The sequence below is a fragment of the Passer montanus genome, unplaced genomic scaffold (assembly GCF_014805655.1).
Source record: "Passer montanus isolate IOZ18808 unplaced genomic scaffold, ASM1480565v1 scaffold93, whole genome shotgun sequence".
Taxonomy (NCBI): Eukaryota; Metazoa; Chordata; class Aves; order Passeriformes; family Passeridae; genus Passer; species Passer montanus.
Genome location: NW_024374701.1, coordinates 1,835,125 through 1,848,100, shown reverse-complemented (window position 1 = coordinate 1,848,100; position 12,976 = coordinate 1,835,125). Strand labels below are relative to the sequence as shown.

At 57.1% G+C, this 12,976-nt stretch overlaps 1 protein-coding gene across 1 annotated transcript; it reads left to right on the top strand.

Moving 5' to 3' along the window:
• The first annotated feature begins 7,015 nt into the window (after positions 1 to 7,015).
• On the top strand, positions 7,016 to 11,843 carry LOC120495915 (guanylyl cyclase-activating protein 1). The gene is made up of 4 exons (XM_039695880.1): positions 7,016 to 7,213; positions 9,131 to 9,280; positions 9,782 to 9,872; positions 10,133 to 11,843. Exons 1-4 carry the CDS (start codon positions 7,016 to 7,018, stop codon positions 10,291 to 10,293), a joined length of 600 nt encoding a protein of 199 aa, XP_039551814.1. The 3' UTR covers positions 10,294 to 11,843.
• The last annotated feature ends 1,133 nt before the right edge of the window (positions 11,844 to 12,976 follow it).

Sequence of the window (12,976 nt, the reverse complement as noted above, 5' to 3'; positions counted from 1 at the left end):
GAATCACAGGGTCACCGAATCACAAAATCACAGGGTTACAGGGTCACAGAAATACAGAAACACAGAAATACAGAATCACAGAGTCACAGAAACACAGAAATACAGAAATACAGAATCACAGAATCACAGAAACACAGAAATACAGAATCACAGAGTCACAGAATCATAGAAATACAGAAACACAGAACCACAAGAAACACAGAATGGCAGGGTCACAGAATCACAAAATCACAGAGTCACAGAAACAAAGGCAAGCACTAAAACAGCTCACAACCAACAGCAGCCACAATGCAGAATCATAACTGACTCTTCTGCGTTGTCTATGGGGGATAAAACAGCAGAGATTGTAGTGAGCAATAGAATCTTCAACAAATTCAAGGCTGAACACCCTGTGTCCTCTTTATCCACAAACAGGTGTTTATCAGGGTTTCAGCACAGCTGTTTCAGTCAGGGTAGCCTTATCTCTTAAAAGAAAACAACTATATATCTTACAATGTAGAAAAGTAAACTGTCTTAGGTTGCAATGCAAGAGTAACCAGATGTGTGCATTCTGTCACCAGCTGTTAAACCAGGTGGGGGAGTGTTCTTTATCTCTCCCACAGCCAATCCTCCCTCCAGGAGATCTCTTCTGTTCATGGGCCATTAATTATTAATTAGCTTCTGTCCACGGCCAGTGAGTGTCCCTGCATGGCTGATCAAATCCCATCATCCCATGGGGAGATGCTCCGCCCAGGGGTGGAGCCAAGCATTCCTACCTGGATACAATCTGAGGTTTGGGACACCAGCACAGCCTCTGCCCCCTGCATTCCCAGAGGAGCAGCTTTCTCCTGCCCTGCATCCCCACAGGAGCACCAGGCCCATCTCCAGCAGCCCTGGAGCTCCAGAGGAAAGCTCCCCCCTTGTGCAGGATCCCTGCTGCAGCAGAAGCACAGCTGGCACTGTGTGGAAATTCCCAGCTGGAATCTTGGTTCAGGACCGCTCTGGTCACAGTGCTGTTGCAAACTCGCTGGCTGTAAATTCTGGGGGTGTTCTGGTGTCAGGACCTTTGGGACTGGGACTGGGGACAATTTCCAGGGGGTTCGTGCGGCTCTACAGCCAGGTTCTTTGCACACTGAATCAGGAATGTTTGCTGGTGGTTTTGACCAGTCAGAAAGCAGATTGCTAATGGCTGAACTGATAAAACCATACAAGTATACAAAGAAGATGCTCCTGAAGAAACCCCTCCTGTCAGCTGGAGACCAGGAATTATCAAAGGAAAGCAATTTTAGTGCAGCAACATACTTCTGTAATTTTGTTTTGGCTTTCCTGAGAGCATTCGGTCAGATTTTGTTCTGCCTAGAACAGCAGAGCAAGAAGTCAGCTAAGTCTTTGCTATTTCAACATAGAATAAATTTTATTCCTCTTTAGGGAAAAAAAAAAAAAAAGGAGCAGAGCTGCAGCAGCCAAGCCAATAAAATCCTGTGGAATGGGAGAGCCTGGGCTCGTGCACAAAGGTGTCCCACAAATCTCATTGCAGCCAGGAGACTTCAAAGGGGCTGCGGGGCAGCAGCAGGGGCGACTCAGCTCCCGAGCCCCGGGGCTGGGGGTGCCACAGCCCGGCCCTGCCACCCCCCAGCGCTGCTCCCGCCTCGCCCTGGGTGCTGGGCACAGGAGAACATCACCCCGGCTGCACGGAGGGGTCTCCAGGTGAATTCATCACCCCACAGACAGCAGCTGCTGGGCAGCGCTGCCAGGGCTCCTGTGCCCGTTCCCAGTTGTGTGTTCCCGGTGAAAGATGTTTGTTTTTCACCTTCCACTCCCAGCCCTCCCCTCAGAGGGGCAGGAGAAGCTCAGGGGCAGCACGAGCAGCAGGCTGGGCACTCTGGCTCCTGTGAAGAGCAAACTCCAGGGACACAGGGAGGTGCCAGGTGCCTGGGCTGTGTTTTTGAGGAAGGACAGCTGCCACCCCTGCGTGACTGAGGCCACACAGCAGAAGGCACTGGTGGGCTGGGCACAAAGCTCAGGAAAGCACTTGGAAGATCTCCAGCAGATTTTATGGCATAGAAGGAGCCGTGTGAGCCCTGCTGTGATGTAACACACCGCAGTGTGAGGCTGCCTTTGATCCCAGCACGGGTAAACACCCCAGAACAATCTGCTTCCACATCAGGGTGAGCAGCTGCACCCTCGGATGGGGATGGTTCACCCGCAGCTGTCAGAGGGGTTTGTGCAGCCAGGGCCAGGCCTGGAGGAGGAAGAGATGGAGCAGAAACCCTCAGGTGTGCCTGCAGACAGCAAACAGCCCAGAGCAGCTGGTGCCAGGGGCAGGGGCACGCTGCAGCTGGCTGGCAGGGCAGCAGGGTCCTGCAGAGCCTGTCCCAGCTGCATGCTGCCTGCCAGGGCTGTGAGTCCTGCCCCACGGCCAAGCCCTGCACTGCTCTGCCCCCCTGTGACATCCAGCACCCCACTGACACCCCGTGGTCACAGTGCCCCCGTGGTCACAATGAGCAGCAGCCCTGCCCGGGGCTCCTGCCTGTGCCCCAGGCAGTGCCACAGGAGCTCCAGGGCCCCTTCCCCAGAAAACCTCCCTGGTGGGTGTCCCACTGGGCAGCAGGGACACTGCCCCAGCACGTCCCCTCCTGAGGGCTGCAGCTCCTTGCCTGGGTGGCTCTGGGTGGCTCGGGATGGTCAGGGATGGCTCTGGGTGGCTCTGGGTGGCTCCAGATGATTCTGGGTGGCTCTGGATGGTCAGGGATGGCTCAGGGTGACTCAGGAATGGCTCTGGGTGGCTCAGGGATGGTCAGGGATGGCTCTGGATGGCTCAGGGATGGTTCTGGGTGGCTCTGGATGACTCTGGATGGCTCTGGGTGGCTCTGGATGACTCAGGGATGGCTCAGGGATGTCTCCAGGGTAGGCAGCACTGGTGGCCAGGCTCTGGCAGCTGCCAGGTGTCTCCTCCCCAGGGAGCTCCTCTGAAACCTCCCCGATCACTGAGCCAGCCTTTCCCTGGGACCCACCAGGGGGATTTGCTGTGACGGCAGCAGCAGTTTGGGAGGGATTAGGGATCTCTCTGTGCAGGAACGGGGGCAGGAGGATCAGTGGCACTCTTCATTCAGGCACGCAGCCATAAATAGCACCTTAAGCTGGAGCTTCCCTCCCAGGCAGGGATCACACAGGCAGGTGCAGCACACACCCGGGCAGGGAGGGAGGGAGGAGGATCCTGCAGAGCTCCGGGTGACGCAGCCATAAATAGCACCTTAAGCTGGAGCTTCCCTCCCAGGCAGGGATCACACAGGCAGGTGCATCCCCCCGGGCAGGGAGGGAGGAGGATCCTGCAGAGCCCCCAGAGGAGGGGCAGGAGCAGGGGCAGAGCTCAGAGCTCAGAGCTCAGAGCTCAGAGCTCAGCACTGCCCGGCCCTGCAGTGGCTGCAGGGCTGCAGCACCACCAGCCTTGCCCATCCTGGAGGCCCCTGCATGACTCAGCAATGGGGCCAAGGCAGCTGCAGCCTCCCCTCCACGCGCCAGACGTGACTTTAGTGCTGCTGCTGGGGGGCACCAGCAGTCCTGAGTGTCCCTGTCCCTTCCCAAGAGCAAAGGGGCTGGTGTGAAACAGCAGCTTCTGAACAAGCTCAGTCCAGAGCAGGGGTGCACAGACCTCACTGGAATGGCTGTGGTGGTATGAAACCTGCTTTTCAGGAGGCAAAATCCCACGGTTTTATCCCCTGGGGAAAATGGATTGAGCTTTCCTTGTGGCACCATCCCGGGTGGAATAACCTCTGTGAGCTGAGGCCCAGCCTGCCAGGCACTGGGCACCTGCCCTGGAGAAATGAGTGACAAAAGAGCTGCTGAACCTGCAGGGATCTGGTGATTCCCCTCAAAGGCTCTAAGGAGATTTCCGAACAGTTTGCAGGCATTCCCCTTCTTAATGGATTTAGGAGCCAGGGAACAGAAATAGCACCAAGCACGTCACGGAGAGCAGCAAGCCTCTTTGCAAGGTTAAAAATAAGCAAAGCATTGCTTTGGGACAGGCAGGAGCAGAGTGGCTAATTGCTGAGGGAAGAGGCAGTTTCCATTTGCACCGAGGTGTCGTCAATGAAAACGAGATAACTGAGTCATGCTTAGGGAACAGGAATCTCTGCAAGCACAGCCCTGCTCACAGCTCAGCCGTGTGTCCTGGGGCTCACAGCCTGCCCTCCTCTGCACAGGGCTCCTGCAGACCCTCAGGGCCCTTCCCTGCTCCTCGTGCCCTGTGTGGGCAGGCAGCCCTCACATTTTGGGGGAAATCCTCCTAGGGATTGACTGAGAGCAATGCCCGGGGCAGGCTCAGCTCCTCCTGCATCCCCTGGAGCTGCGGGGTCCCTGCAGAGGCACCCAGAGCTGCTGCCCCAAGGGACAGTGTCAGTTCTGCCACACTGCTCAGGTTTGCAGTGGCTGTGCCCGGTGACAGCTTCACCAGGGGTGTGTGTGCTGCTGGCATTTATCACTGCTGTGACTGAGGGTCAAGAGACAATCCATCCCTTTGTGCCATCATTCCTATTCTCTCAGCATTTGTTTAAAGTCGCTTCCATATTTCCAGAGCACCATTTCAGTTTACAGTCCCCTTCTCTTTGAGCAGCCCCAGCTCAGATTTTGGCTGAGGCTGTGCAAACCCCGGCTCCTCAGCACTCACACTGCCCTGACTCCACATTTCCAGAGCATTATCTGAGTTTACAGTCTGTTTCTCTTTGGGCAGCCCCAGCTCAGGTTTTGGCTGTGCAAACCCCGGCTCCTCAGCACTCACACTGCCCTGACTCCCTTGCAGGAGTGCCCAGGCTCTCCTGCTGGGGATGGCGAGGGCTGGGGACAACTGCCACGCATTTCTCTGGATCTTTTCCTCCACAGGTGGCTAAAACAGCAGAGACAAAGAGAGCCAAGGGATGGAGGAGGCCAAAGCAGAGCCGGAGGTCACCCAGCCACCCCCCGGACCAAGCACCCGGCCGCCCCCGGCCGCTCCCCTCAGCTCCCGCCTGGTTCCCGTTGTTGTCCACGCTGGGGACCGTCCCCTGAGCTCCTTCCAGTTCGTGTTCTACCAGCCTGGGTGGCCCAACTCGCTGGCCCCGTTCTGCACGGCACAGAAACCCTTCTGTGGCTGCCGCTTCCAGGCGGGCGCGGGGCACGGCCGGCAGCGCCTGCAGCTGCAGAGCTCGGACACGCGCAGGTGGAGGTCCTGCCACCACGCCAGGCCCTAGCCGGGGCAGCCCAGCCCGCAATAAACCCTGAGAGAGCAGCCAGCAGTGTCCCGGGGGTGTGCGAGCTGGGCTGGGTGGGGAGGCTCTGCCGCTGCTCCCCAGGAAAATATGCAGAGTGGATTTTGCTGTGAGAGCTGCCCAGCCTGCCCTGCCCTGCCCTGCCCCGTCCTGTCCTGCCCTGCTGCACGGGGTGCCACAGCACAGGGCACTGCAGAGTGCCCACCCTGCCCAGCTCACCCGGCTCAGCACAGCCTGGGCTGGGCTCGGGGCAGCACTGAGGGCTCACCTTGCTCAACAGGGCCAGCACAGAATTAGCACATCCAATTAGTGTCCCTCAGCTTAATTCCTTTTCCATGAGTGTTTTATGATTGTGTAATGCTGCTTTTTTTAGCAGAGTTATTCCTGATTTACTGTGGTGCACAATCACTGGCCTCTGTTGCTTGTTAGATAACTGCAGGTGTTGGATACAAACTGATATAAACTGTGCATGAACTCTGTGGGACACCCTGGACTCACATCCTTTCACTTCCAGGACCTGGCCCGTGGTTCCCTCTGAGGTTCTGTCTGAGGTTCTCTCTGAGGTTCTCTCTGAGGTTCTCTCTGGGGTTCTTTCTGTGGTTCTCTCTGTGGTTCTCTCTGGGGTTCTCTCTGGGGTTCTTTCTGAGGTTCTCTCTGGGGTTCTCTCTGAGGTTCTTTCTGAGGTTCTCTCTGGGGTTCTCTCTGAGGTTCTCTCTGAGGTTCTCTCTGAGGTTCTCTCTGAGTCTCTTTCTGAGGTTCTCTCTGAGGTTCTTTCTGAGGTTCTCTCTGAGGTTCTTTCTGAGGTTCTCTGAGTCTCTTTCTGAGCTTCTTTCTGATTTTGTTCCCGAGTACCTCTCAGAATGCCGTGTGTCAAAGTGAACACAGCACTGGGTTTGGTTGTATTTACGTGGAGAATGTTGCATGGGAATCCAGCACAAGTGGAAACTGAAGCTGCATTTATCTGCACTGGGGTGAGCAGAGTGTGGGACAATTCTGAGGGAAAACACTCCATTAGCAGCACCACGAGTGGACACAGACCCCTGGAGCTGGGGGGAGAGGGCCCTTCCCCTTCCTGCTGCTGCCATTAAAGCAGATTTAAACCTTTACCTTTCAAAGCAATTAGGTTTCTATATTTGTCTGCTCACACCAAATTTCCCCTCCTGGGTGTCTCTCCAGGAGATGGAGGGGCACTTCCCCCTCCCTGATTCCAGGCTCTAGAGCCCCTCTGGAATCCTCTGGCAGACTGAGGTGAAGGGAAGGTAAAACTAGAAACAGCACAGAGGGTTCAGAGTGGTTTTCTCTCATTTTTCCTACTCTGGTTCTGGTCCAAAACTTGTTGCTCTTGTGACACCAGCCCCCCCCCCTTAAGTGATAAATGAAGTGGATTAAGAGATTAGCTCATCACAGAGAAAATTCCACCCTCTTAATCTCCTGCTGGGCCTGTAATCTGCAAGACTTCCCCATTTTACCTCTCTTCTATTTTAACCTGAACTCTTAATGCCTGGCAGGAGCCCACCACCCCTCCGAGCCTCATTGGCCGGGCAGGGATTTGCTGGGTGCTTAAAAGCCACCTTCCCTTCCAAAGAGGGTTTTGTGCTTTTGGGTTTTGCCAGGAAGACGAGTGTGCTGTGTCCATCCCTGCTGGAATCTGTACAGCTCCAGGGATTTCCTGATGCCCTGACCCTGCACTGCAGGGGACGCCGGGGCTTTGAAGGCGAGAAAATTGTGAGATTTTTTTCCCCCTAAATTTCACAACCCTCCGTTTTTGGCTGCAAAGGGACCAGCAGCTGGAGATGGGGAACATGGACGGGAAATCCGTGGAGGAGCTGAGCACCACCGAGTGCCACCAGTGGTACAAGAAGTTCATGACAGAGTGTCCTTCAGGCCAGCTCACCCTCTACGAGTTCAAGCAGTTTTTTGGCTTGAAGAACCTGAGTCCGGCGGCGAACAAATACGTTGAGCAAATGTTTGAGACGTTTGACTTTAATAAGGTAAATATTGTCCTTCCCCCTGGCCGGGCTGGGCTGGGCTGGGTGGGAGGCAGGACCCGCCCTGGGAAGGTGCAGGGAAGATGCAGCCCTGGAGCAGGGATTTGGGAATGCAGCCCCAGAGCTTTGGGATTTGGGAATGCAGTTCTGGAGCAGGGATTTGGGAATGCAGACCCAGAGCTTGGGGATGGGAAAATGCAGCCCCAGAGCAGGGATTTGGGAATGCAGCCCCAGAGCTTTGGGATTTGGGAATGCAGCCCCAGAGCAGGGATTTGGGAATGCAGTCCCAGAGCAGATTTTTGGGAATGCAGTCCCAGAGCAGGGGTTTGGGAATGCAGTCCCAGAGCTTTGGGATTTGGGAATGCAGTTCTGGAGCAGATTTTTGGGAATGCAGCCCCAGAGCAGATATTTGGGAATGCAGCCCCAGAGCAGATTTTGGGAAGCAGATGGATGCTGTGTCTCCAACAGGAAACTGCATCCCCCTCTGCTTGCAGATGACCTGAAATTGCACCTCCTGTGGGATGAGGAATCCATTTTATGGCAACCCAAAGGGCTTAGTGGCATGAATCCCATTGACAAAAATGCAAATCAGGCCCTAAATCCCTCAGGTGTTTGGTTCATGCCTTGGCCTTTCCCCTGCTGGCTGCTGGGTTTGAATGCTTGCCTGGAAAGGGAATTGATGCACAGGAAATCCTGCTGGGAGCGGGGCTCAGCAGTTATTTGTCCCTAATCTGGCTCCTGCAGCAGTGGATAAAGCAGATGATCTCTGGCAGTGCCTTTGTTCATTGACAGAGCCCTGGCTTATGCTCTGCTGGTGGGATTTTTTGGGCAGGTTTTCAGTCAGGATGAAACTGTGGGACAGGAAAGATTTCTGGAATTTTTTGGGGAATTTTTTTTGAAATTTTGGGGAACTTTGGGATGATTTTTAGCATTTGTTTCAAATTTTCTAGTGATTTTTTGGGAGGATTTTTTCGGGTATGTTTTGGTTCAGGATGAAACTCTTAGAGAGATAAAAATTTTGGGAATGTTTTTTGGATTTTTTTTTTTTTGAATTCTTGGGCTTGGAAACGGCCCCCAAGATCCCTGAACCCAGCTCTGCCAGGCATGAGCTGCGTCCCCAGGGCCACTTCTAGGGAAATTCCACAAGCCACAGCAAGGGAATCCCTTCAAACGCCACGGGAACGCTCTGTGCTGGGCAGGAGGGATTTCAGCAACCTCCTGGGAGCTGTGAGTGCCACAGGCAGTGTCTGGGGGCAGTCTGTGAGCCCGGGCCAGCAGCTTGGCAGCGGTGCCACCATCCTGGGTGGGCACCTCAGAGCGCGGCACGAGCTGGGGTGGGCAAACACCGGCAGGAAAGCCAAAGATAAAAGTGTTTGTGCTCCAAACGCGGGGCAGGCACAGGCATGGCCCAGGGACCCAGAAACAGCTCCCAGCCCGAGATGTCAGGTGCTGGGTCACCCTGAGTGTGCTCCCCTCCTGGAACGAGCCCCTGGGGCAGAGAGGAGCTGGGGGTGTGTGCAGGCAGGGCGAGCTGGGCAATTTATCAGGGTTCATCTGCTCAGACCTCTCTGGCCTCGGAACTGCCGCTGCTCTGGGCTGGTAATTAACGCCTGGCGTGTTAATTCCCTGAGCACAGGCAGCTCTCAGGAGATCCACCCAGCCAGGCCCTGCCCTCCCACCTCCAACGGTCCGAGGCTGGACTTGCTGACCTTGGAGCCTCTCCCAGCCTTTATGATTTATAATTCCATCATTCTACAGCGTTTCTGCCCAGATTCAGGAGGAACCTTGGCTTCCACCACTGAGCTCCACGAGCCCCTGGTCCCAGGGTGGAGGGACCAGTTCCAGGGGAACTTCAGAAATGACTGAAATAATCCTTCATCTGCTTTTAATCTCTTTTCACCTCCACCCTTGTGCTCTCAGGATGGCTACATAGACTTCATGGAATACGTGGCAGCCCTGAGCCTGGTGCTGAAGGGGAAGGTGGACCAGAAGCTCAGGTGGTATTTCAAGCTCTACGACCTGGATGGCAACGGCTGCATCGACCGGGCTGAGCTGCTGAACATCATCAAAGTGAGTGGGGCCAGCTCTCCAGCTCTCCCTTCCTGCAGGTGCAGGGAGGCTGCAGCAGGAGCTGCCAGCCCATGAGCTTCGTGGTCAGCTGGCAGAAGTGCCCAGGATGCTGCTGAGCTGTGCCAGCTGTGCCCCCAGCCCCTCGGACACCCAGCACCCCTCGTCCTGCCCTGGCAGCTTGCCTAGCCCTGTGAGCTGAAACTGGGGCTGAGATAAGCACCTGAAGTTAATCTGAGGGTTTTCAGAGGTGAATGGCTCCTGGCTTATCCCAGCGTGCCCACTAAATCTTGTAAAGCATTGATGGCCCTTTGAGGTGATTTTAATCTCCAGCCTTTTAGAAAGGAGTTATTCCTTGAGGAGCCTAACTGCCTGAAAACAAGGTTTAGCCCTGAAAAAGCGTTTGGCTTTTCGTGTCTGGTCACTTGGCCGCCGGTTCTGATGGACACCCCCCTGCAGAGCCCTCAGTGACCCTGTGCCCCTTGTCCCCCCTTGTCCCCCCAGGCCATTCGCTCCATCAACCGCTGCAACGAGAAGATGACGGCCGAGGAGTTCACAGACATGGTGTTCAACAAAATCGACATCAACGGAGACGGTGAGGCCCTTCCCTGGGCAGTGCCACGGCCCTGCTGCCTGCCCTGCACCCCAGCTGCCACAGCAGGGTCCCAGAGCAGCAGGATGGAGGGCTGGCAGAGGGAGGGACCCCCATCCCCTCCGGGCTGCCCTCAGCCCCCCAGGGTGGCTCTGTGCTGGGCTTTGGGGCACAGTGCCCGGGGCTGAGCCCCCATTTCGGGGCTGTGCTGCTCCTGGGGGAGCAGGGAGCAGCAGGGTTTAACAGAGCTCGGTGCCCTGCAGGCGAGCTGTCCCTGGAGGAGTTCATGGAGGGCGTGCAGAAGGACGAGATGCTGCTGGACATCCTCACGCGCAGCCTGGACCTGACCCACATCGTCAGGCTGATCCAGAACGACGGCAAGAACCCCCACGAGGCCGGGCAGGACGCCCAGGCTGCCCAGTAGCCCCCGGGACGCCTTCCCCCGGCCTCCCCACAGCCGTGGGGCTGCTCTCCCCGCTGGCAGAGCTGTCCCCGGGCGCAGGGACCGCGCTGTGACACCGCGGGCAGCGGGAGGAGAGGCCTCTGCAGGGAGGGCTGCACGGCTGGGCTGGCCCACACCCACCCAGGACGGCCTCGGGGCTCTGGACGCTGCTGCTGCTGAGCTCAGAGAGGGCACAGCCAGAGCTCCCTGGGCAGGGGAGCAGCACGGGGCTGTGCAGGCCAGGAACTCCCTGAGGACACCCCAAAACTGCCACCCCCCCAGCGGGGCCCAGCAGGGGCTGCCCAGGACTTGGCCCCGGTGAGAGGGGTCCTGGAAAAGCAGATCTGAACCTTCTCCTCCCATTTGTAATTCCAGAGCAGGCAGTCAGCAGTTCTGGTCACTCCTTCCTTCACTGGTTATGGTTTGGTCACAGTGATAACGTGAGTTAAAACATTTATGAGCTAGCAAAAGGGGAGGGGTGAATGCAGTGGCTTTGTTTAAAGCATTAAAACATTGAACGGTGCCTTTTTTTAACGACCTCCTGGACTGGAAGGAAATGTTTCTCCCTGAAGCATCGGGAAGGAAGGAAGTGCTCCCAGAGGAGCAGAATCAGCACTGCAGGAACCCGAGAGGAGCTGCAGGACCTTTCCTGCTGTGTCACCTCCTGGCAAAGGAGCACGGGAGGCTCTGGCCCCTTGTGTGTGTGGGTGCTGCAGGGGGAGCTGCTCCAGAGGGTGAGACCAGCTCAGGGCAGGGCCCGAGGTCAGCCCTGGGCACCCCCTGGGCACCCCATGCCCAGGCAGGGCTGCCAGCCCCCAGAGCCCAGCTGTGCCCCAGCTGCTCCTGCAGGGAGCTCCTCACCCCAGGGGCACTGCCAGGCGAGGTGAGGCAGCACAGGACACCAGGAAGGGCCTCTTGCCCAGCTGAGTTTTGTTATTTAGCACTGGGTGTTTGCAATTCATAAGCAGCTTCCTGACCATTTTTCCTGTGAGTCTTTTTCACTGGACAGAGTTTCACCTGGAAGCTTTTGTACTTCCAGTCCTATGGCGAGCTAATAAAGATGATTTACAATGTCATTTCAGGCTGTGCATCTTCTCTCTTGCAGCAGGACAGATTCAGTGGCTCACACGAGTGCAGAGGAGCTGCTCTAGGGGCTGTTCTCAAAGCACAGCACAGGAGCCCTGGCTGGGCAGCTCGTGCACTCACAGCCTGCAAGAGGGAGCAGCTGCACCCCTCGTGAGAGCGGGGCTGAGCTGTTTACTCACAGTGTATGTTTACTCACAGTGTAACTCCCTCTCGCAGCAGAACCAGCTCCCCCAGAGATGCCCAGCACAAAGCTCGGAGCCCTTGGGCCCTGCAGCAGCATGGGCAGGGGGCTGGGCTCAGCCTGGGCTTTCTGAGCACCTCCCTGGGCACGGACTCCATCAGCCCCCCGAGCTCCCCGCAGCCTCCCCTCTGTGCCCGGGGGCAGCAGGGAGCGGCTCTGAGCAGCCAGATCTGCAGTTACAAAGCCAAAGCTGCTCTGAAAGGGCTGTGCCTGCCCCATCCCCGTCCCATCCCGTCCCCATCCCATCCCATCCCATGGATCCCATCCCATCCCATGGATCCCATCCCATCCCATGGATCCCATCCCATCCCATGGATCCCATCCCATCCCATGGATCCCATCCCATCCCGTTCCCATCCCGGTTTTTGGGACCCCCCCGCTCCCGCCGTGTCCCCGTCCCGCGGCGCTCTCTGCCGGCGCCGCCGGGAGCAGCGGGAACGCGCCGGGATCGGCCCGGGACCCCAAACCCGAGAGAACCCCCAAACCTGCCCCGGGACCCCCAATCCGAGAGAACCCCCAAACCAGCCCTGGGGCTCCAAAACAGCCCCGGGACCCCAAACCAGAGCCAACCCCCCGGAGCAGCCCCGGGACCCCAAACCCCAGCGAACCCCCCGGAGCAGCCCCTGTGCCCGGCCCGAGAGGCCAGGAAAGGCGCCTGAGGCCGGACTCTCCCCGGCCCCGTTCCCTGCTCCGACCCCGGAGCATCCTCGAGTGCAGGGTCCTGAAGGGTGATGCCCTCGAGACACTCCGTAACTTCTGAGGTGACCTTAACTTTGAAGAAAATAAGGAAAACGAAGGATAAGGAAGGAAAGGAAAAGGAAGGACAGAAAGGAAAGAAAGAAAAGGAAAGAAAGGAATGAATGGCAGGCAAGAAGGCAGGAAGGGAAGAAGGGAGGAAAATAAAGGAAGAAAGGAAGGAAAATAAAGGAAGAAAGGGAGGAAAAGAAGGAAAGGGTGGAAAAGAAGGAAAGGGAGGAAAGAAAGGCAAGGAATTTTGGCGCGGCACAGCTGAGCACAGGCGCTGTTAGAAAAGCACGGAGAGCACCGGCAGTGCCTGCAGTGGCCGGCTCGGGCTCAGGAGGTCACTGTGGCTTTGCCCAGGACATCGCGAAGGGAACCTGCCCGCAGGTGCTTCGGGGTGACCTGCACACGAAGCCGGGCAGCCGCTGCCCGGGGCTGAGCGCAGAGCCCGGCGTGCTCGGGATCCTCCCTGCCCGCAGCCTCCCAGCCCCGCTGCTCCGCTTTCCCCCGGGACGCCTCTCCCGGAGGATTTTAGGAGGCGATGCCTCCTAAAGAGGGCTCCTGTTCCCTCTTTTTTCAGCCAGCTTTCCAGCCTGG